This window comes from Xiphophorus maculatus, chromosome 2 (assembly GCF_002775205.1).
Source record: "Xiphophorus maculatus strain JP 163 A chromosome 2, X_maculatus-5.0-male, whole genome shotgun sequence".
Taxonomy (NCBI): domain Eukaryota; kingdom Metazoa; phylum Chordata; class Actinopteri; order Cyprinodontiformes; family Poeciliidae; genus Xiphophorus; species Xiphophorus maculatus.
Window position 1 is genome coordinate 22,583,307 of NC_036444.1, and position 24,387 is coordinate 22,607,693.

Consider the following 24,387-nt stretch of genomic DNA (forward strand, 5'->3'; position numbering starts at 1 on the left):
GGAAGCACAGGAGACGGATCGGGGTTGGAGATGTGGAGAATTTTAACGGTCAGTCAGACTCTGAAACATTATTCCACTATCAATGTGTAAAACCTTACATCATTTCTTCCATAAAATGTGGTGGCACCATCCTGAGGAAATGCTTTTCTCCAGCAGAAGGGAAGCTAGTCAGAGTTGATGAGATTAATTAATACCGGACAATCCAGGAGGAAAATGTTTAAGAGGCTGCAAATGCCTTAAAACGGAGGAGGTTCATTTTTCAGGAGGACAACTCAGGAAATACAGCCGAAGCTACTATCTAATGGTTTCAATCAAAGCATATTATGTTGCCGTGCAGCTGTAGTTGCAGCGAACATTGGTTACAGTGAGTAAATACTACATGCGATGCATACTTTTCTTTGTCAAACTTTTAAAACCAAATTTTTTTTAGTCGCCCTGACAATTATGCATTTCTTTGTGTTGGCCTATTACATACAATCCAAAACCGTCTATCTAAGTCTATTAGTCTATCTAAAGGAAGCCTCAAGGTCTCAGTTTGCCCCTCTGTTGTAGAGTTTGGCCTTTCTCTAAATAGCAAACACACAAGTATCATTACTGCAGTGAGACAAATGACCGAATCAATCAAAACGCTTCTGTAACAACTTTCTAAACAATCGTAAAAAAAGAGCAGCTGAGATGAAATGCAACAAAAAGCTGGATTCAGGTGGATGTTTCTTACAGCAGGAAGAGGATTTATTTTAATAGACTGGGTAGATGAGCAACATTTGTCTTGTGAGGACAATTTTTTTAAATATTCTTGCTTCAAACAGGTCATACCTTAATGGAGTCTGGCAAATCGGTTTCTAACAACAGCTTTCTACAGAATCTTTTTTTTTATGCATGGATGCTTTACTGATGCACCAAAGGTTCCTAAAGTATGAAATAATGTTATTTTTTCCCCTTGTTTTGTTTAGCAACTCAATACTGATGGGGGGAAAAAAACTTGTATAATAGCCCTTATAAGCTAAAAAGGAGGAATCAGCCACTTTGACTCTAGCAGCCTGTCACAAAGGCATCCTTTGTACCAGCTGCTTATGTGGCATAATGTATATTTAAAATGAATGTAACTGCTTAACAGAGAGAAAATAGTGACAAGTACCACAGTAAGGGTAGAAGATGTTAACTTTGGAGATAGAAATTAGATTAAAACAACAACAAAAAAAGATAGCGTATGCTTAAATTCATTATTTCTGTCACATTTCTTGAAGACGCAGCTTTCAAATTCTCTTTTCTTCAGGACACGGTTTGAGGTTCAACTTTTCGTTCTTTTCTCCTTCCCTTGTCCAGTTTCCAGAGATTTACTAAGGGATATCAAAGATTTAGGATATACAGTACTTCCCACCAAAACATTACGGTTAGGTAGTATTTCTTCGTAAATGGCCCACATAAATTCCACAATGCCTTCGCCAAGATTGCATTCGGTTCTTTGGACTTTCTTCAAAGAGTGATTTAGCGATTCCAGCCTTCGGCCCCCACTGCGAACAGTCCGAGCCAGAGGGAAGGGGGCATTAGATGTCATCAGCACATTGGTCTAAAAACAAACAATCATGACGTTTGGATATGAAGAAACAAACACCTGTGTTGTGAAAGAACAAGAGTTTGCAACCATCCAACAGGTAGCGGCATTGTTAGCAGCTTGTTTGACTGCTGTATTTGGGCGCTAAAAGGACAAGTGGCACTGGCTCATCAGTTCTGGTGTCACTAATTGACATTAATTCTGTCAGTATCACGCTGCCAGACCACATTGCACCTTGTGTGGTGTCGTGTCCGAGTGCTTTCTGCAAGCTGGCGTCTTGCACCGAGCCAAACGCTTGCAAGACAAGAAGTGCCAGTTACAGCAAGCCTTTTTTCCTCCACGGGAAATGCTAAGGATTGATCTAATAGCAGATCTAGACTTTCATCTAATCAGGAAGATAAAGCAGGAAGTCACGTTCCTAAGTGGAGCACTCATGCCAACTAAATCATAACAAGAACAGCAGAGCTGTGACAAAGTATTCACCCTTTTGCATAGTTCTTCTCTTTTTGTCACAATTACACTGCAGATCATCAAGCAATTGTTAAAATCAGAGAGTTCTTGATTAAATACAAAAACAGAGCAGATGAATGCATTTTCTTTTATGATACATGTAGAAATGTTTAATTTAAAAAAGCACATATTTTCCTAACTAAAAGACCTAAACTAATTTCGCTGATACTTTTGTCATTGTGCTGTGGAAATTTAATGCAAATGATTCTATTAAAACACCATTGAAAAGTTTTTCATACCTTTCACCCAGACGCTGCTAACCTTTTAATTTCATTGCCTTTTGTTAGGTTTTGGTTTTACAGCTTAATATACCCCACAATTAATTTATCTTCAATGGCTCGTCATTAATCACCACATTACGCAATGATGCATCTATCACTTAGCCAGCGGCCCTCGGTCGGGGACAGAGCCTCAGAGCTCGCCAACATGGCAACATCATTAAAGCAATGAGCTGAGGGTGAAAAAGTCAGCAGACAGACAGCGACACGCCACATGAGCACTCAACACCTCGCTTCAAACCAGACACCTGCTACCGCCTGCCTCCAACAAACTGCAACCCAACCAATAAAGCTTTCTCCATCATCGCCTCAACAAAGTCCAGTGGAGGATTTCCTAATAAGCTCTGACTTTTACCAACTCTGCCAGAGATGAAGACCCAGGTTCAGGTGGCGAGGCTGTTTTCTTCCTGCTGCCATCTTTACCACCACGCCAATCCATCTGAGTCCTTTAACTTCCCGCTTGCCCAGTTATGAGCACTCTTCCTATTCCTGCTCATGAAACAAATTGCTCCCATCCATCACCATTTAAAAGCCATTGTCTGGATCTCCACATCCTGTTGTTATTGCAGAGCCACAGATACATCCTTCCAACATTTATCTATTAAAACTCCATTAGACCTCGGCTCCTTAACACCCCGCCTACTTTAGCCGGAGCTTCAGTGACACTGACACCACATTAAGATCCATCTGATGCAGCACACAGCCTTACCCCGAACCGGACTTATTATACACAGATAAACTACTGTACTTCTAACACTTGGAAAGTATATCTGGAGATGTGTGTCATATGTTTCAAGTTATGATCTTCAATCAGCAGCATTATGGACTTTTGATGTTCAAAATAGAGATGTGGAGTAATTGGTAAAGTCGCCATAGTGGTGGAGTCATGTAATGACACCACAAAAAGATGTGAGGAGGGATTTCTATTGAGTTTATACAATTCATTTTAACAATTCATCGTGTTTAAAAAATATAGATTCAGTTGAAAATACTAAGGCAGTCTAGAATATGATGTTTAAACTGAATGAGACGGATTTAATAAAATCCCACTCCCTTTTTTAAACTGGAATTGATGGATTATATTTTGCATACATGTTATGTAACCGAAGATGAAATTTATCTAATTATTCTGATGGTCTCATGTAGTGCTTGTTTATTGTTGATTGCTCATTTATATAAATAAACAATTCCATTTGTTCACTTTTTGTAGATTTTGGTTCTGAAGCAATATCCTTTTTTTTTTTTCTATGAAGTTACAACCGCAAATCCCAACGTGTTTTATAAAGTCGAAGGAAGCTAATCCTTGCCCTTCAACATTTTATTCAAATAAAAACGCAGCAGCTCCAGTCACATGTCCCAAAACAAACAAATAAATCAAGTTGATCCAAGGTGATGGAGACATGGATGAAGGTAATATAAATCTGAACACTTGTTAGAAGAAACAACTTTTCTAAGGCTAGAGATCTACCAGCACTACAACAAGTTTGAAGATACAGTCCAAGCTAAAATGAATCAACATCAAAATATCTTAGAATAGCCTAGTCCAAGTCCAGATCTAAATACACTTGAGTATCTGTGACAAGACTTCTAAACGTAATGACAAATAAATTAATAAAAATAACAGAAAACAATGCACTCTGTAGATGTATAAAGCTCAAAGCATAGGCTAATTGCAACTGGGAGAACAGCAAAGAGCACCGACAATCAAATCAAAGAATATTTAATGGACAGGAAACATAGCAATATATTTCACAACTGAGTCACAAATAGTAAACCTATACTTAGTGCAGCTCACCAAGACATATTTCTGTTATCCCACAATAAGAAGTTGCAAATTACCATCTAATAGTGTTTGTTGCAGGTCCTGAGTAGGAGTGAGTTTACACTGAAACAGAAACATCTCTAAGAAGATGTATTAATATATTCATACGGGGTAAGAAATCACAATGTTACATAAAGCAACTGCTTTTGGCTAAATTTGGTGTGCCCAGTAGGCAGCTGTATTTGCATCTGAACACATAAAGCAACTTTATTTTAGATAAACTAATTGTGATTGAGCTTTAATATTAATTTAAGTTATCAACGAGGAGTTACACATGGACTCACTTAAAATGTTTGAATTCATTTTTACATCCCTTCCTTGCGCACACAACCCAAGTTGAAAAAGAAAATGTATTTCCACTGTGGCATTTTCCCAGATTTCTCCTCGTTCTCCATGAGTCAAGACCACGAGTGGCGCCGCTGGTTACGCAACGCCTTGTTTATGTTTGCTGACCAGACGTCACACAGCACTGCCCGTCACGAGACGAGCAGGAATCACACACAGCAGGTCTTATGAAGAGACGGCCAGAACAAACCGAGTCAGTTTTCCTTTATTTACTGACTTTAAAACCGGAGCAGCATATCCACGTAGAGTCGGGGATAAAGTACTGAAGAGAAAGGGAATTAAACATAATCCCACATTTTTATGCCTCTGGTTGTCTGCAGTTGTGTGGATGGAATAAAGTTGATTTCAAAATCTACTTAAACGGGTTAGACTACTGCAGAGAGAAACACTGATGATGATGATGATGATGATGATGATGATGATGATGATGATGATGATGATTGCAGCAGCGGTTCTTATGTTGCATCACCACCTTTTAGTACTGGAGTCTGTCTAAAGTAAAGGTCTCCTGGTCATTCAGCAGCCCAGTGCTGCTTCTACCTGATGGTTTAGCCTAAAACCCAAACAGGTGAAAAGTCCATGTCACCTGTTTGGGTTGGGATTGTATGTGCAGACTAGACAATTTCTGAAGAAATTTAAACGGGGCCCGTAAACGTGTGCCCGTCGGTTGGGACCCAGCGTTCTGATGCTACAAAATTAGCATCAGGTAAAAATTAGCATCAATGCTAAGCTTAGCTAACATTTACTAAATAACGTGGAGAATCACAAGCAAGTTGACTAACGTGGACTTCTCTATTCAGTATCTTAAAATTAGTGTATAAACTAAAATTAGCCAAAATGCTAATGTCAGCGTCAATGGTATCAGTGATATGTGGGGAATCAATCATAAAACAAACCTTTGTATTTAAACAATATCAATATAAAAAGGCAATAGAAACAAATAAACAAGTAAATCTGCCATTCCTCTAAGAAAAAAAATAAGAATAAATTTTTAGATCCCCCCCTACCATTGTTAGAACAAAGTGTAGCAGCTGAACGGTACCGGCTCTGAGTCGCTGAAGTGAGGAGCTAGCTGTTAGCTGTGGCTCTGCAGCACAGCTAACAACCCTCCACTAAATAAATACTTAAAGCAAAAAACATATAACACATTTTATTTACTTTCACTGCTCAATAGGAAGAAACACATTAGCAATAAAAATCAGACTGCAGTTTGTTATTTCATTACTTTGGCTGAATCTGCCTCGTTAGGCCTTGGAAATCAAAACTACCAAAACTGCTACATTGCATTCATAGACTTAGCTCCCTTTTCTGTCGAAGGTAGCCAATATTTTAGTTATATTTAACTCTCTAATTCTTACTATGATAAGAAGAGTTCGAAACAGGACGGAGCGGCTGAGCGTTAGCACTAGCCCACAGCTCTGTATGGGAGCCCAGAGCAAAGGGGCTCTTGCAGCAGACAAAAAAAAAATAAAGTATACCTTTATTTCTTATCGTCTTCAATGTAGAGCCTTTAAAGCCACAAAATAAAATCTGAATATTTTTCTAGAAAACTCTGAAGCTGACCCTTAACTTTAACTTATGATACTTCCCAGATACTCGGTTTCTACATATTTATAGGTTCTCAGCCGTCCAGGACAAGGAAAAACAAAACAAAAACAAAAAATAAATTAAGTTTAGGGCAACTTAAGTTATAATTTAAACATAACTTGTATTGAGAACCACTTCAATAAATAAATATTTATGAGGAATTTTATTAAGTGGAGTCACTTGTTTTTACTCAGAGCCTTACAGTTTTGTAAAGGTGAACCAGAGGTTAGATCTGTGACGCTGACCCGAACTCATATCTAAGCGACATTTGAATCTTAGTTTTCCTCACTGCAAACTTCCAGGACTGGGTTCGTTTTTTTCTTGGGAACACTGTAAGAATTGTTCCCAAGGACTGTGATTTCAGCTTGAGTACCGTTTTGTGATGTTATCTTTGTAAAAGAAATGGCTGTGATTTCACAAGTCTACTTTCTTTTCCTCAAGGCAAACTTCCCGGTCTGGGTTAGTTTTTTAAACTTCCCGGTCTGGGTTAGTTTTTTAAACTTCCTGGTCTGGGTTAGTTTTTTAAACTTCCCGGTCTGGGTTAGTTTTTTAAACTTCCCGGTCTGGGTTAGTTTTTTAAACTTCCCGGTCTGGGTTAGTTTCTTCATCGGGAACATTGGAAGAATCTTCCCAGAAGACTCTGCTCTGATCTTGAGAGCTTGCTTTGACCAATTCCTTTTCAGGAAGAAACCCGTCAAAAGAGTTTTCTCGTTCCTGCAGTAACTGAAAATCCACGACCAAAAGAGACATGGTGACTGGATATTAATCTTAACAACACCAGAAATACCTGCGTGATGCAACGTTGAGATTAAACAAACTGTTTGGAGCTCACTGTGGGCGAGGTCTTGCTTCTGGTCGTTGCTGTGGAAACAATAGATCAGCTCTCTCAAAGCTCTCTTCTGCGCATGTCGCCTTCACAACGCAGGAAAGAAAACATTATCCTAACTATTTTAAAGAATTTACAATAAGGTTAATAAAATAATTTACAACTCGCCGCCAACGCTGATCACCTCCGTTCGCTCGGCGCAAGCGAGTTACCAGTTATCTGCAGTTACCAGAGGTTTTATATTTAGCACAGCATCTCTGCACCTCACACTGCCTCCCACTGAACCCGCCTCATTTTTAATTTCTGAATGCTTAGTTCATCACCTGCCTTGATGGATGCAGCTGCACCTTCATTTTCCCTCTAATTGTGACAAAAGAAAGGATTTTACTTGTCCTTTGCCCTTTGATTCAGCTATATTTATCATACTGAATAGATTAAGTCAATTATGTAGATCAACATGGTGGTGATATGTCACATGCTACAGACAGCATTTAAGCTAACCTTAGCATTTTGGCTAATTTTAGCTTATACACTAATGTTTGGACTTACTTTACTAAGTAAGAGTAAGTCCATGATAAAATTAATGGTATAGATTCTCCACATGCTATTGACTGCATTTTAGTTTACCTTTGCATTGTTGCTAATTTTCACCATCAGAACGCTGGTTTCCAGCTGACACACACGCTTTAGCAGGCCCCTTTTACATTTCTTCTGAAAATGTCTAGTTGTGGTTTTAGGTTTTAATGTTTTCATTAAATAAGCTGTAACTCAGATTTTTTTTTTAACATGTCTAAAACTTATATAAAACAGCCACATGTGTTTAGTATCTGTTTATGTGAACTACTCTCTTCTGCAAAGGCACCTTTTTCTCTTTATTTTTCCTTCTGTCTTTCACTTTTTCTTTTTTTCTGTCTGTCTGACTATCTAGAGCTTTTAGGCCTAGTTTAACACAAATCTGTAAACACTTTTTTGAAACCTCAGGTGTCTGGTATTTAATGAATCGACGCTGCAGTTAATTGCTGTTCAGACACACCTCCTTCAACGCCTCCAGCTCTGAAATGATTGTATGTAAAACATAATCATCACCTCCCAAATGACTCCTGAGAGCAGCAACAGAAAGAAAACGGATGATATTCTTTAATAATTTTATACAGCGGTGCTTAGCATGCAGCATGAATACCTAATGAATATGATTTAAGTCATATTCATTAGGTAGAATTACCCATTTGATCTCCAGACCTAAATCAAGTTGAGAATATATGGCAAGTTTTGGAGATTTAAATTCATACACACAGCCTCCTTTCAATCTGTCTGAGCTTGAGCTACGCTGGAAAGTCAGAAGCCAGCAGAGACATACACAAAAGAACTTGCAGCGGTTCTTGAAGAAGCATTTCTACAAAGTATCCGCTGCCCTGTGATGGGCCATCAAATAAAACACCAACAAAATAACGTTATCAATGAGAAAAAGCACGTAAAGTCGTCTTTCGCAGCTCACTGTAAGCCAACAGAAATAGTTGAATTGACTGGACAGAAGCAAAGAGGATTAGAATAAAAGATTTTGTCATTCTTCAGGACAAAACGGCATGAAATGACATGCAGAGAGAAAAAAAAAGGTCGCGCGACTTCACACCAAGGACTCTCTCTGCTTTTTGCACCAACTGCTTCCAAGTCTGGATTTTGTTATACACTCGGTTGCCCGTCTCTAATCCCAGTCATTGTGTCTTCAAATTGAAAAATTGTAATCACATACAAATATAAAAGATAAGACTTGTGCACTTGTTACCAAAAGCAGACGACGAGACCGGCAGCAGCAGCAGCAGCGGCTGTGGAAGGTTTTTTTTTTTGGTGTGCCTCGTGAAGATGTCGCTGCAGAAAGTCACAACGTTGGAAACACCAGAGCAGCAGAGCACTCCTCTGTTAAAAGAGCAAAGTAGAGCAACGAGTGATTTTTTCAAGAGAACAACATGTTTTCACTCTTTTCCCAGGGGGCAAGAGTTTAATAATAATTACAGTCAGTTTTTCTTTCATTTTATTTGTTGATCTTCTTCTGTTGGCTCTGTTCCACTTTTTGTCCACGGAGAAATGCATCTGTTTGCTGCGACATGAGACAGATATTATTACTCATGTATCCCGTCGACATTTTTGGATGGGCTCCAGCTGCCATGTATCCAGAGGTTTATTTTTGTTTGCCTTCCTACAAATTGCTTTACAATCGGTTTCAAACGCTGAGAAATCCGGTGAACCTCGCAGTAGTTAGAGTTCTGCGTTTATCTGAAAATGATCATTACTCCTCCCGATGGATTAGAAGCTGTTGTCAGGCTGCATTTGTGACCTTTTTGCTGATTTTCATGCAGAGTTGAAAGACGTTAATCTTCTCTGACTTTCACACTATGGCGTGTCACATAACTCCCCCAAATAGCACATCAAACATCATTTCTGTAGCTCTGTAATCCCCAAACAACGGCACGTCAAATACCTGGGAACTTGTCCGTATGTGTTAGTGTCATACGAAATGTTTGGATAGGAAAGAAAACTGCTATTAATTAGACCCGAGCAGCTAAGCGCTGCGAAGGCCTATTGTAGTCGTACTGTTTCTTCTTTTTATTAATCTGAAACCCTTGAACTTTGTTATGTATGGCTGTCATGGGGTTGAATTAACCGCTAAATATTGCGTCCTTTTTTTAGATTCTTTGCGTGATTGTGGTATTTCCCTGACCACCGATATTTCTGACCTAATGGACAGCAATGGCGCATGTATGGTTTACGATAAATCACGTAATGTCTAACCCACTAATATGTATTCATCCATATACAGGGGCGCCGTATTGGGGGTAAAAGTTAGGACAATTCCAAGGGCCCCTGACCGACAGGCTACATAGCATTTTTTGAGAAGTCAGGATTGGTTCATATATATTTTGCACGTTGCCTGTGACTGTTGCTCGTGGGGAGAGACATTTCAGTAAACTAAAACTAATTTTTTTTTTAATTAAGCAACCTATTTGCATACTGTATGTGGACTGTTACATGTTAAATTCGCAAGCAGTAAATACTGCTCAAGATGCTGTAACAGCAGGTGTGAAGGGGGGCCCAATTAAATTTTTTGTCATGGGGCCCAACATTCCTGGCAGCAACCCTGGGTGTGAAAATGAGTTTTATACAGATTACATTAGCAGCAACACAGGAGGAAGCATCAATATCATTTTTGGGAGTGATGCAACAATTATAAACAATTTCTTCAGGTTGAATTTGAAATATAAGAGGAGACAGATGAAAACTATGAATTGTTTTACCAGGAAGTGAAGCTTTATTGAACTACTAACACAACCAAGGACAATTATGGCCTAATATTTATGCAGTCAATTACGTTACAGTTAATTACATCCACATGTCGTACCTTGAATATTTCTTTATCTACAGCAAGTCTTGTTAGTCGTCCATCTGCGGTTAAGATTTAAAACTCTAATCGCTGATGTTGATGGTACTGTCACTGTCAGAGAAATTTATTATTCACAATAACATTCAGAAATATAAAAATAGACAAAACTTTGCAAAGGTTTTAGTGGCAACAGTAAAAAAAAATCATTTTCGGCACATCACTGATACTTTTCAGCACGGAAAACCTGTAAAACAAAATCTGGTCTAAACTGTGAATGACTGTTTCTTTCTTTCTTTCCTTTTTTAATTTTCTGCTGCAGGCCTTTTGTGTTTTGTTTTTTTCTGTGATGCCAGTCAGATGTTAGCAGTTTTCTGGATGCTAAGCTTTATTTGCATAAACTGACTCCAATCAGCTGCTTCAGTCACGCTTCTCTACCTGGGGCTCCGTCAGGTGTGCAGTCTTAAAGAAATATCAGTTTTCTGACTCGCCTAATCAGTTTCCTGCTGCCACCAACACTGAAGTATTTGCTGTCCTCCAATTTAATAAAAGTAAAATTTAATACTTTTTTTTAAATCAAGAGAAGATTTACTTTTCAACCTGAGTTCTCAATATATTTACAAAATATATATATTAAAAAACCACACATTTAGCCTATACTACATAAAATGCCCTTATTCATAAAAGCTAAAAATGTTCCAAAATTGATCCCACTGTTTTTGTCTAAATCTGTATGACCCAAAAAACAAAAATACAGCAATAAATTACACAGTGAACACTTTCCCCTCCCGTCTTCTTGTTGATTTTTCAGCAGCTCGGCTCGTCTTCGTCCAGCGTCTTCCTCCCTCAGTTCCTTTTGTGCTTCCTGAACAGGGCGTAAAGGACCCTCAAGGTGGCGGCGACGTCCTGAGAGACGATATCTGTCACAATATTCACGGGACAAACGTTACGTAAACAGCCAGGCCAAGTCGAAGCGGTGTGACTGCGACGACACTTTGTGGACTTTAGCTAATAGCTCCTCTCACAATCCACTCAGGCAGGTCAACAGATCAGGGGGACAAGAAAAAGCCATTAGGCAGAAATTTGAGCCCTCTTTCCTTGGTGGGACTCAATAAGTGAATGAACGAGACATTAAGATTGACTCCATCGCCTGCTCATCTAATTAACGCGCACGGCATGCTGCTGTTTAAAGGCCTTTACTCCTGGAATTCCTCCTTTCATTACAGCAATTATGGCGTTATTTAAAAAGACTGTAAAAATGAATTAAATTAACTGCTACCTCTGGGCTTAGATTAATCGTCACTATAATCAGTTATAGTGCCGGGAATTTGTTTTAAAACTGAAAAGGCGCCGTGCGTGTCCGGTGGAGAAGCGCATGGGCGAGTTTGAGTGCCTGTAAGAGGGAAGCTGAAACTCAGCCAGAAGATAATCCAGTCGGTGACGGATCTACAGAGAGGAAAGGTTACTGATGGATTTGTATCCATCGATACCAATTGCTGGATCAATACCAAATCAATCTGTTTGGTATTGATGGACTCAGGTCCCGATACATCGGTTGTTTTCCTTACTTCATTGTTCTCCTATATTTGCAGTGAAAAAAGTTACACAGCAACTGATTATATTTAACGCATGAGAGTAACCAGTGGTTTATATTGTCATGCAAGATTTTTATGTTAATAAACACCCAGTACTATAAAAATATCCTAAATATTTTTCTAATATTCTAATGATATTCTCTACAATATTATTTGCTGCAGTGTTTTACTGTGCGACTACATTCAATGCAATAAAAACTCATAAGCTGGTTAAATACTACACTGCACAGGACGATGAAGAGGTCAAATTTTAGTAGATTCATTACGTTGCTGTGTTATACAATATTATGTGATGCCATCCAAAGCCATGCAAATCGATTTAGTGTAATTTTTCTGTATCCTTCCCGAAGTTTCTCGCAGTTGCTGGCAGGAATTTTGGCTGATTCCTCCAGACCGGTAACAACTGAATTGTTCACACACACCTTTTCAGATCTGCTTAAAAATCTTCAGCTAAGATCTGAGTTTTGAAATGGCTACTCCAAAGTAGATATTTATTCAATATTTCCAAATGAGTGCCTCTGCAAACTGTAACTCTGCTTTTTGTGTTTCCTTTAGAGCAATGGCTTCTTCCACTCGGAGCGGCAACGTGTGTCAACGTGGATAATGAGGTTCAATGAAAAGCTTCTGCCTGCAGTTCGAGCTACATTTTACACCACAACACATTTATTTGTGAGACACAATAATTACCGACTGGTTTTTATACTTTAACGGATGAAAATTGTCCCCCACAATGAACCGGAGTTATCGAGGTCCATAATTCCCTTTCTGATCTTTTGCCTGATATTTTTAAGATTTGCTCCATGATGTAACAAAGCGGAGTTTGAAATCCTCAGGTGCATTACCATTTAATTCAAATGTTGCATTCATCAACCTTAATCGGAAACTTATTAAGTTATAAAATTGCTTTCTGTGTGTTCCCAAATTATTTTCAGGCATATTTCTGCTAAATTTGGGAAAAAAAGTACAAAATAATTTGCTAAAAATCTCAAATTCTTCTGCCATTTTGCTAATAGAAATTATTCTGATAACCCAGTTTGACCAAAAACAGGAAATATTTCGTCCAATGTACTATATTGTCCAGTTTTGCCATTTTATGCATTGCGTGTTGTAAATTGGTTGAAAGCATCAAAAGGAGAAATATCTTTTTTTTTTGCTGGATGAAAAACTCATATTCAGAGGTTTTATAATTGTATCATTAGTATATATTAGCTGCACAGTGGCGCAGTTGGTAGCACTGTTGCCTTGGAGCAAGAAGGTCCTGCGTTCGATTTCCAGCCCGACGTCTTTCTGCACGGAGTTTGCATGTTTTCCCTGTTCATGCGTGGGTTCTCCGGCTTCCTCCCACAGTCCAAACACATGACTGTCAGGTTAATGTTTCTTTCTAAATTCTCCCTAGATGTGTGAGTGTGTGTGTGCATGGTTGTGTGTCCTGTCTGTCTCTGTGTTGCCCTGCGACAGACTGGCGACCTGTCCAGGGTGAACCCAGCCTCTCCCCCATTAGGGTGTAAGAAAATGGATGGATAGTATATATTATCTACCGTAATTTTCAAATTGGAGTTAAGAGACACTAATTTTTTTTGTAGTACATGGATACAATCAACATTTAGAGCCTGATAACTGAGTTATATCCAGGATAGCACGGCTCATGAATATAGATTCCTCCTCTCAGGCAAACGCTCCTACAGCGCAGGAGCCGGGTTAAATCCCTTTTCCTATCAGAGGACATCAAGACAACATTGTCCTTTTCTGCTGCTCCTCTCTAAAGGAATGACAGTGGCCTGAGACAGAGAAAATAATCTTCAGGTATAAATACTAAGACACAAGCCACGCTCATTTATATTCCCTGAGCAATTTCATCTTTTCCCTGTGAAACACCGTCAATCCCTCCCTCCACTCCAGCGATTAAATCCACCGTGGACAAAGCGTCCCGCCTGACACACAAACACACAAATGTTTAGCTTTTCCCGTTTCAGCCGGATAAATGCTGCTGATAGAGGAGATAATATGAATTAGTTTGACACTGCTGTCTTGAAGCAGGGGCGCTTTCAGCTATCTGACTCGGTTTGCAGTAATTTTACAGACAGTAAATTTTTCTGCCACCAGGCCAATATGTGTTGAGATTGTGCTTTTTGCTCCTCTGGAAAGTGGCGTCATTTTCCTCACCTTGCGGCTCAATATTGGGCAGCTGCAGGCCAATATCATCCAGGAGATCCAGGGCTAGCGTCACATTATGAAGCTGCAGTCCAAAGCAAAGCACAAAAAAATATGACATATTAATCAAAGTGAGTTTAAATAATGGTCATTTACATTTAATGTAGTTTAAAACTTGTCTTATCTCCTTAATTACAAATTATGTTCAGATATAACATCAATATTTAATTTTGCAGTTCCAGCCACGCCTTGTGTTTTTGATATTAACTGTTAAAAATCCTCCAACTCTTGGTAACAGGTGTGTTTAACATACAACTACTAAACATCAGGCACAAAGATATATTCTGGATTGTTTTTAAATGATTTTTAAACTCATTTTACCGTCTATATGTCTGAGAGGAAAGATGTTGAATTATTCATGAACCCGTCATATTTCAGATAAAAGAGGTTTTACCTTCACAGGCCGCATCCTGTTGGCCCAATGTAAATTAAGATCAAAGATATTGGCACGGCATGAGTGCTTTATGATGTTAATTGCATAAATACATTTGATCAAAACATGCATCATAATAGGCACTTGTGCCCGGTTTTGAGTGGTGAGATAAGAAATCAGATACATAAAAGCAAAGGTATTTAGAAATCCTAGTAGAGTGAAGGACTTTATTGTTTATTTTAAATATTAAAAAAAATTATGTTAACATGTTGAAATTTAATGAAAAGAAGACTTCAAACTTTAAAAATCACATATCCCCCACCATCTCAGTGTCGCTAACAGGGGTCAGGTGGAAGTCAACCAGCGGGATGAAGAAGCCTTCCAGTTGACCAATCAGCAGCAGCAATATCACTCCATCAGCAAACTGGAACAGAAACACGGGGCTTTGGATCTCGCCCATATGCACAGCGATAAAATCTCAGGAAAGCTAAACGTCGGGTCTATTTTTATAACTCGGCAGCCTGTAATAAACAAACCTGTTTGTCCATATCAGCCACCTGCAGACCCAGGGTTGCCATGTTCTGGTTGACGAAGTGTAAGATGGCCTGAAAGTGGAAGTTGAGAAGAAAGTGAGTAAGTAAAGGTGCTATCACCAAAGCCATCCACTGTAGAGTGAGTGACAGTAGGGGATTATGTAATCAGGCTCATAATAAAGCAGCATCTGTTATTGTGTGCAGCCATTACTAAAAGTCACCCAATAAATTGATCAAACAGCTGAAAATTAACCAGAGAAGGAAAAGAGACACTTGGCTAATAAGTCACTAAAATTCACAAAGTTTAATTGTAGTACGTTGAATGGCAGCAAAATAAACAGCCAATAAAAACTAAGGCAACAGGCAGAGTGTGATTTTCCTCTGCCGATAAAACCACCAAGTCCATATTCTTTGCCTTTTATCTGCGTTGTTTTCTTAGAAGTAAAACCTGTGAAGGATCAAAATGCCGGTCATTGCTGGCATCCTGAAGGCACCTCTAATTAGTTCACTTTTAATGGCTTCTATTTGTACTGAAATGTACATATGATTAGATTAGAGAATGTTAATGAAAGTAGTCCTTTGAAAGTTGGACTCAGAAATACCTGGAGATTTGAAGGCAATCCTGTTGAGAAAGCCCAGCGACACTCATCTAAAGTTGTCAATAGGGCATTGGTCTACAAGTAATGACAGCGTCGCCTCACAATATCGGCTGCTTGATACGACAAACAGGGTATTTCCTCTCTAGAGAGACAAAACTATGACAGTACATCGTATAAACATGTAGGTCAAGCAGTATGAGGATTATAACTTTAGAATGTTTTAAAGGACATAGTTTTGCATCAAATGCTTCTGTCTTTACTGGATCTCAGTGCTCATTTGCTGCAGTAAAATATTGGCAAACAGTGCAGTTGATGGGTATTTGTGAAACTGCTAAACATCTAATTTAGCAAATCAAGACTTCATTACGTCATTTGGAAAAGCTGTGTCTGAGTGAGCACCAGTCACATGCGGTGTTCCTCCAGGCGCCATCGTCTGGCCACGTTTATTTACAAATTTACTTGCTTAACATAACTACGCTGATGACACATTTTATTTTATACGATCCTTATAGTCACTTAGTCTGCTTTTTTCCCCCTTTTTGGTATCCAAAATGAGATGTTTGAGATCAGCACTCAACTAGATCCAATTAAGCTAAAAATAACAAAACATGCAAGCAACTTTGGTGTGGTTTTAGACCCAGACCTACAAAGCCAAAGGTGCAAAGTGAAAAATTTGTTTCACTAGGTTAAGTCATATTTATGGTGCCTTCACCGGCATATGTAAGAAAATTAATCAGAGCTTAACCCAAACCTGGTTGCCACAGTCCTGACCAGCACCAGGAAAATGGATCACACCACAGGATTGCACCCAGTCCCTGTTAGTAAAAGGATATATTTTTAAATGGTGTTATTGAACTACACAGAATGGTGCTGGACCTGAACGTCTCGTGGGAACCTTTTAGACACATCAGGTCTTCAGAGACTTGTTAACTCAGTGTTGCTAGGACCGGCGCGGGCAACATTTAGTTTCTACGCTCCCCGGCTCTGGAACAAACTCCCTGTAAGCCCGACGTCCAGAAACTATTGGATTCTTTAAATCAGGACTGGTAGCATTATTAGCTCTTACAAAAGACTTCAAGGCCGGATTAAGGCGCTTTTTTTGCTGCCTCCCTGTGTTTTGTGAAAGGATCGATGCACCAAAGTGGGCAAATGTCAGGCCGCTTTTATCACGGCCCTGACTCGCCGGGTGAGGAGGTCACCAGTCACCGTCACTGGCTGACATCAACAGGGTAAGACAGCTTTGTGGGTCAAGGAAATTATACTCATCTTGTCTGAATGTGCATTTTCCTGTTTATTTATTTTTATGTCATCTTTAAATGATTACAAGTATTGCTTTGTTTATCTTTTTCTTGAACAGTTTTTTGCACTTTGAACTACCTTGTGTATGGATCACGCTGTGCTAATAAACATGCCCAGCCTTGTCTCGCCTAATCAACTGAGTGTAAGTAAAGCTAACATACCTATGATCACTGATACTCACATGCATTGCTAATTGTGGAGCTAACTAAAGCATTCTGCTTTAATTAGATCATTTTACATTGCGGATTAAAAAATCAACGGTCAATTAATTTCTCGTTGGCCTATTTTTGTGATGCGATATTAAATTGACTGGACTTTTTGCAGTTTAGATCTGCAACATGGTATAATCCCTAAATTAAATGTTACAGTGACAGGGCTGAGCAGACTTGTTCACTGTAGTGAAGGTTGAAGTGTGGACCACAAGCCCACACAGTATGAGATGCATTTTATGCATTATCTTTACAAATCTCTAAAGTTGATCATCAACACCTTGAACAATGCCAGAATATCTCCTCCTGTCGTCTTTTTTTTTTTTTTTTTTACCTTCTTCACTGTGTTGACCTTGTTAGCCTCAAGCTTCAGCAGTTGCTCAATGGGATCTTCCCCTGGGTTGGTGAGACATAAAAAAATGTGTTTGTAGGCTTTAATGGCGTTTGGATGACATTCAAGATGTCACATCAGCTCAACCTCTGACCACTTTCACTCACTTTCAGGATAGCCGGAGGAGTCTGAGCCTGCATTGCTACAGAAAAGGAAAATAAATGTAATATGACTTCTGTTTGTTTGATTTTTTAAAAAATGAAATCAAAGTAAGACACAAGCAGGATGCAGAAATCCACTCGCCTGTCCTCTGTCAGGACTTCGGTCTGCACCTCAGATCTGATTCCGCTCTTGCTCACCTGGGTGAAAATGAAAAGTTAGCCAAAGCTGTGTGGGGATTTCACCAGGCAGGTCCGGGGCTGAAAAGACTTACTTCTACTGTGACAACGTCAATCTTCACATTCGGCGGCAGATTGAGCTCAGGTTGGAAAGCTTTTGCCATGGCAACCAGCAGATGAATGGTGGCTAGGAGATCTTTGTTGTGGATGACTGACAGACAAACAATGGAGAACAAAACAAAAAAAAATACCTTTCAGCTTGGACTGATGTGACAGATCTCAACAACATACTGTGTGGCAACTAAGATAAACCAAAAGGACCTCGGACAAACAAAACGGAAGCACAACTAAAAAGGATAATTTTGGAGAACGACATTCAGGGATGTTCTCAAAAACGGCTTCATGACTGAGGGAAACCAGGGACACATATTAAGCATATTGTAATATTTTGATACCTGTATCCTTTCTATGCCCTGAAAACGTGTCTGTTTGGTACGGTGTGTAAGTGCATAAAATACAAAGAAATAGCTGCATAGCTTTTATCTTAACGGTAGTGAGCTTGTCAGCTAGCATAACCTACTGGACTTTGGTGTTATTGCCAGAGTACTGTCTGAGGTAGGAGGCCAGCAATCAGCTAACTAACTAAAATTAGTCACCTCACATTTGTTATGAGTATTAATACCTCATCTTTATTTCTGAGAATCATGCCTTTAGGAAAAAAATGAAACAAATAGACAGTAAACTGCACTTCACTGGTCTTGAAAAGGGTAAACAACTGTTCTGTCTCCAGCTTTTGTGGGGGGAAAATATGGCAAAATAATGTTTGCTGAGGTATCAACATGCTCTGGCTGCCGAGAAACCAGTCTGAATTCAAGCAACACTCAAACTGAAAGAGACCTGTCGTTTTTAGGAGCTGCATTTTCCAAAACAGGTGTTACAGAAAAATCTGGTACGTATCATTTTCTGTGACCGCAGGGGGCGATAGGGTGCAAATACCGGGTAAATTCTGATACAGCTGGGATTGTAAGATTCATGGCTCCTTTATAAGCCGTTGACGGAGAAAATGTAATGTAATTACTTTGTATTTGAGGGTCGGGTCAACACTGACCATCGCATTGAATCCCTATGTGCTGTCATTAAAATATGCAAACCAACTGTGGCCGTTTAATAAATTGGTAACAGATTAAGAAATGGCCAGATTATTCTGGTCAGAATAATCTGTGACCTTACTGCACAGGCCTGTAAATAATATCAGAGTTTAAAACAACAATTTTTCAGAGTTCTGCCACCTCATCACTACAATCCGGGTGTATTTATAATAATATTTTACCCTCAAATAGCTAAAATCACACTGGTCACAGATTATTCTGGGCAGGATAATTGCACTACCGCCCCCTGCGGTCACAGAAAATGATGGGTCACAGATTTTTCTGTAACACCTGGATTAAATTGAGAGTCACATCGTTCTGCATCATCAGAAGGTCACGTCATCATAAAAAGAACACGGCATAGAAATATGTGCGCACAAATTTCACATTGAGATAATCCTTTGCTTATGAAATCTGGGAAAATTTCCCATGTTTTCTTGGTCTTATTTTTCTCAAACTAACTCGATCCCCCTTTTTAAATTTCTTCCAGCTGGTGTGAGCTTAGACGGCACCCTCAAGCTAGCACCAAAGCCTGCTGTGAAACGAAGCTGAAGTCGGTGCCAGAAGGGGACATTTGTTCACTTGTTGCTTTTTGTTGCCGAATCCAAGTCGAGTTGCGTTGACTCACGTTTGACGTCCCATTTGATCGGGCAGCTGTCCTCCACGCCCAGCATCTTGTCCAGCTCTGTCATGATGGCTTCCAGCTTACGGAGCTGAGAGGAGCTGGTCAGCGATATCTCCTCCACGTCTAACTTCACGTTGCCTAATCTGGCTGCAGAAACCAGGAAGACGTTATGCATGAGCTCGGGGTTAAGCTTCTGGGACTGCCCGCTTCATTTGTTCTCGATCCGGCTGTTGAAATCACGATTGAGTTATTTAACGGGACATCAAGCGTGTTATAGCTCACCCAGCAGGTGGTGAAGGACCAGTCCATCGTACAGATCCTCCTCCAGACTCTGAATCACGATGTGCTCTGCTTTCAAAGTCTTATTGATCCAGTCCACCAAGGCCTCTCAGGACACAATTAATCACACAGTCAGAAACATCAAACGCCTCATCTTCTCACAAACGTTTTTCTTTTACCAATGCAGCAAATGGGGGAAAAAAAAGAAAAAAAAGAAAAGATAACAGCATGAGAGCCTAGCTGCTTTTTAAATGAGCTTTGTCTATTCTCAGAAACGACGTGAGAATGAAATGGACAGGTATGGAAAAATCTGCTGTTTCACTTGCATTTTTTTTTCCTGATTTAAGGGTTCATTATGTGCCTGAAATACTTAAGTTGCTATTTTTATCTGCGACAAAGGGTTTTAAACTGCGATCCGTCAGACTCCCCACTGAGACAGTCTGATCTGTCTCCTATCACCTCTTATAATTATGTTCATTAAACTTTCACTAAACCTTCCCCCTCTCCCTCTTATCAGGTATGATTGATGTTTGGTACCATACATTCATATGCAAAAGTGCATATATTTATGTTCAGTTAAAACACTACAAAGCTCTGATCTAATGATACCGTTGCAAACAATTCATAACCTTTAAACTTTGCCATATTTTGTCATGTTGCAACCACAAAACCCAATGCATGTTAATGAGATTTTATGAGATAGGTTAACAAGAAAATGTGACATGAAAAAAAAAAATTTGTATGATTTTTTTTTTTTACTTACAAAAAAATTCAGAAAAGTACGGCATCCATTTGCATTAGCTTATGTAGTTTCACATAGTTTTTAATCTCAAGTTAGAAAAGCGTTTTGATGACTTTTACTTCCAATTCACACGTGTCGCTCCGTCACATGAAATCTCAATGAAATAAAAATGTCCCAAAGTTTGAGGTTGTTATATAATGAAATTACAAAAAGGCAAAGAAAATTCTTGTGCAAGGAAATACTGCGTGTCGGAGAAAAGTCTTTTCATCAACAGAAAAGAAAAGAAATTATCTTCTACCTGCTTTAGGTTTTCAAGCTTGGGGTCTTTCAAGGATGTCGGCTGGATGAGCTTCCTCTTCTCTCCTGCGCAGAAGTGAAGACGTTTTATTAAATGACTTTCAGTAATCTTTTTTTTACATCGCCAGGAATCTTTTTTTGGCTGGAAAAATACACTTAAGTGCTTTATGGATAAATGGGTCAAAAGGACCAAAGGGACTGATTCCTGAAAATCATCTCTCGACTTTTATTTTCCCTTTTAGCCTTTTAATCTCGGCCAACTTTTACTATCAGCACCGCTGTTTTCACATGCAGTCAGGAGTTGTTGCGAGGGTCAAAACATCTCATAAAACCATTAAGGCCTGAAAAAGGAACAAGATGGAAAATATATCATATAGGGAATCATATGTCAACCTCAGAAGGCTGTGGAAATGCTTTTATATTTGTACCTATTGAGACATAAAAATGTATTTATGCCACTCTTCACTGTTACTAGTACCCATGACAAAGAAGTAGAAAAAAGTTTAATTAGAAAACAATTATGTGTTATTATCTCATACTGAGAAATATAGAAAAATTACACTTTTAGTTTCATCTATGTGGATTTTTCACTTGCCTGAATTTTTTTTTTATGTTTGGCTGAAAATGTTTCACTGTTATTCAACCTCAAGCTGTTTGGGAAACTCCAGTTTGTGATTCTAAGGGAATAAAATGTAATACCTACAGTATATTTTGAAATTATTTAATAATAATGTTTAAATTGTTAATTAGTATTGTTTTACTCAGAGTTTTTTGTTTAATGGCGTGTCTTCATTTAAGACACACATACCCTGAAAAGACTCCACCTCCAGGTCTTCCTCCTTCCTGTGGTACTCGAAAGCGGCGGCCTCCATCTCCCCTCCTCTGGCCGGCTCGGTCACTTTGCTGAACTGTTGGCAAGAATCTGCAGAGGAGTCAGAGGCTCTCACACACCGTCTGAGGAAGAGCTGAACATGCAAACGGCAGCAGAATGAAGAAACACTTCTTATCGGGGGTGTTGGAAGAAAGTCCCTCTTTCAGAAATAGCTTAGTATGTGTTTGTAGCAAACTGACGCCTGTTTCTGCTGGGGATCGATTTGCTGGAAGGGAGGATGCTGATTCTACTGACAGGCAGCTTATGGTTGAAATGTTTACAGCATCTTGCAAATGTGTTGTTTTTTTTTCTTTCACATTTTCTTACATTGCCACCACAAATTTTAGTGCATTTTATTTGCACAGTGTTTCCCTCAGTGTATTATAAGCCTGGTGGGCCACCAGACTTTACATGTGCTCCCCTCAATGCTAAACATTACTTACTTATGTTTAGCCTTTTTTTATGCTTAAATTTTTTAAGACCTTGGTGTTCAGGTATTAATATTCAATCTTTCAATAACACATAACTATCAAGTGATATTTTAAAATTTCCTGTTAACTTTAAACATTTAGAAACACAATGGGCCGCTGGATGAATGATTGCGCTAGCACCCAACCACCGAGCTTAGCAAGTTTTCTGGGGAAAACCTGGTTGTGAATTTATGGAATATGGCAGTAGTGTATAATTGTTAAGTCTCCTATTTCAACCAACTCCCTTCAGATGTCACTCATGGTGTTTTCACACTTGATATTCCAGTAGATTCGATTGGGGACCAGAACTGCAACATTTGTTACATTTTCAGGGGCTGCTGTTCGTTTTCACCTCACTTTGTCAAACAAAACAAACCCTTTGAAAAAACAGTTCTCCTCCTTGCCTGTGGTGGCGCTGCACTAAGAACACTGAGAATCACTAAAAGAAATGACACAAACCCTCAAAACAAGACATTGTTCAGAGGATTTTTTTTTTCTTAAACAAAGATGGTTGTAGGAGTTCTCTTTTGACATTGATAAAAGACCGCGAGCCATTTCTCCCACTAGTGTTTGCTTTGGTTGTATTTACCCAGAATACCCCGTGCTGTAGTTCGCTTCCTGCTTTCAGAGCGGTCTCCGGTCCGCTCTGCATTCACATATGGATCCGTGCCACGCCAGAGTTCTCTCCAGCCGAGACGAGACCGAGGTTTGTAGGAGAACCAGAGTTTGCCGTTTTGTTCTGTCCGCGTCAGAGTTTGATTGCGCATTCACACCTCCACAAATGAACCGAACTGTCTAGACTCCAGACAAACGAACGGTCTGTGAAGGACCTATCAGTGCATTATGCAATAACGCAAAGAGTATTGCAAAACTACAACTCTGTGAGGATTTTTTTTTGTTCTGTATGTCAATTAGTGTCTGTGTTGTCATGTCTGCCCTGATTGCTCCCGGCTGTGTCTCACGTTTCCTGATTACCTCTTGTGTATTTAATCCCACCTGTGTCTGTGTCCCCCGTCGTATTCTCGTCTTAACCGTCGCACATCTTGTTGTTGTTTTGCTAATATTTGCCAGTGATTGAGCTCCTAGCCTTTTGCTCACCTGTGCTGCCTGGACTTTTGTATTTGCTAGAAATATTCATTAAATCATCAAACTCAGTGGCTGCCTCACCTCTCTGCTTTTGGGTCCAAACCAACAACCGCAGATCATGACAAAATCAACCCTCTGCACATAAAGTGACAAGTAAGTTGAGCAAGACATTTATCCTAAAAGACTTGCAAATGTTCTTGTAAAAGTTTTAGTTTCTTTCCATCCACAATGCTCCTGTACTTGGTGTTGGTCCAATGCAAAAGCCCTGATGAGACACATTGAAGTTTATGAACGAGGGCTGTGAAAACATTTGAGAGTCACTCTATAAGTTCCACTTATAAAAGTCTTTCGCTGACAACTTGTGGACTTCCACCAAAAGGTCTGAAACAGGTAGTGGTTTCTTAAAAAAACAACAAAATCTAATCAGAATCTCTTTACACCAAAATAGGAAATGTCAGGTTTGCTCACTTCCTTTTTGTCAGCAGCACACACAGCAGAGTTCTGGTACCACGAAGCCCTGCAGGGTCGCATGGCTCTGCCTCTACCTCAGAATATTTTAAACCCCTACGGTTTCAGACACAAAGCACGGCGAACGCCCAAAGTCACACAACCTGACAAAACAGACATGACATGAAGCATGTCGAGCTGTAGTTTCCTGGATCCGGAACAAAGAGGAAACCCTCCGTGAGCAACTTTTCTTCACCCCCCCCCCACCCCACATGTGTTTTATGTATGTGTGGCTTCTATTTCCTGAGGTTGACAGCAACTTTCAAACAAGGTCGTAAACATAAAGACTTTCTGAATAAGCTTACCTTCAGCTGGCTCCCTGAGAGCAACCACAACAAGACCGGGGGAGATTCTGCTGAAATGATCCCTCTACAAGACGTTAACTCCAAAAAAGAAATGCGTTAAAACCCGGGGTGCAGGAAGTTGGAGGGCTGTGCTACGATCTGAAAAGAGACACTAATGAGATCTGCGAGATCAACAGGCCCAAGTGCAGATAACTGTCAAAAAAAAAAACTCATCTGAGGGTCAAAAAGGAAGACAAGCACAACTGAGAGGATGTGGCATGAAGGAAGGTAGCA

General features: G+C 39.5%; 1 protein-coding gene across 6 annotated transcripts; it reads right to left on the bottom strand.

The window, feature by feature from the left end:
* Positions 1 to 10,204: 10,204 nt before the first annotated feature.
* Positions 10,205 to 24,310, bottom strand: LOC102217906 (gamma-parvin). Of its 6 annotated transcripts, XM_014473643.2 has the most exons (13): positions 22,806 to 24,056; positions 21,684 to 21,797; positions 20,877 to 20,941; positions 19,840 to 19,942; positions 19,561 to 19,704; positions 17,880 to 17,995; positions 17,750 to 17,805; positions 17,614 to 17,648; positions 17,450 to 17,511; positions 15,012 to 15,080; positions 14,798 to 14,899; positions 14,055 to 14,127; positions 10,205 to 11,216 (listed from the first exon to the last, which is right to left on the bottom strand). In XM_014473643.2, the coding sequence occupies exons 1-13, from the start codon at positions 22,981 to 22,983 to the stop codon at positions 11,143 to 11,145; spliced, it is 1,191 nt and encodes a 396-aa protein (XP_014329129.2). In that variant the 5' UTR covers positions 22,984 to 24,056; the 3' UTR covers positions 10,205 to 11,142. The 6 variants fall into 6 exon arrangements, with proteins under 6 accessions (XP_014329129.2, XP_023201246.1, XP_023201265.1 ...); XM_023345478.1 differs by lacking the exons at positions 10,205 to 11,216; positions 22,806 to 24,056 and adding an exon at positions 24,115 to 24,310 and having other exon boundaries at positions 13,352 to 14,127; XM_023345497.1 differs by lacking the exons at positions 10,205 to 11,216; positions 22,806 to 24,056 and adding an exon at positions 24,115 to 24,207 and having other exon boundaries at positions 13,352 to 14,127; positions 21,684 to 21,840.
* Positions 24,311 to 24,387: the final 77 nt, after the last annotated feature.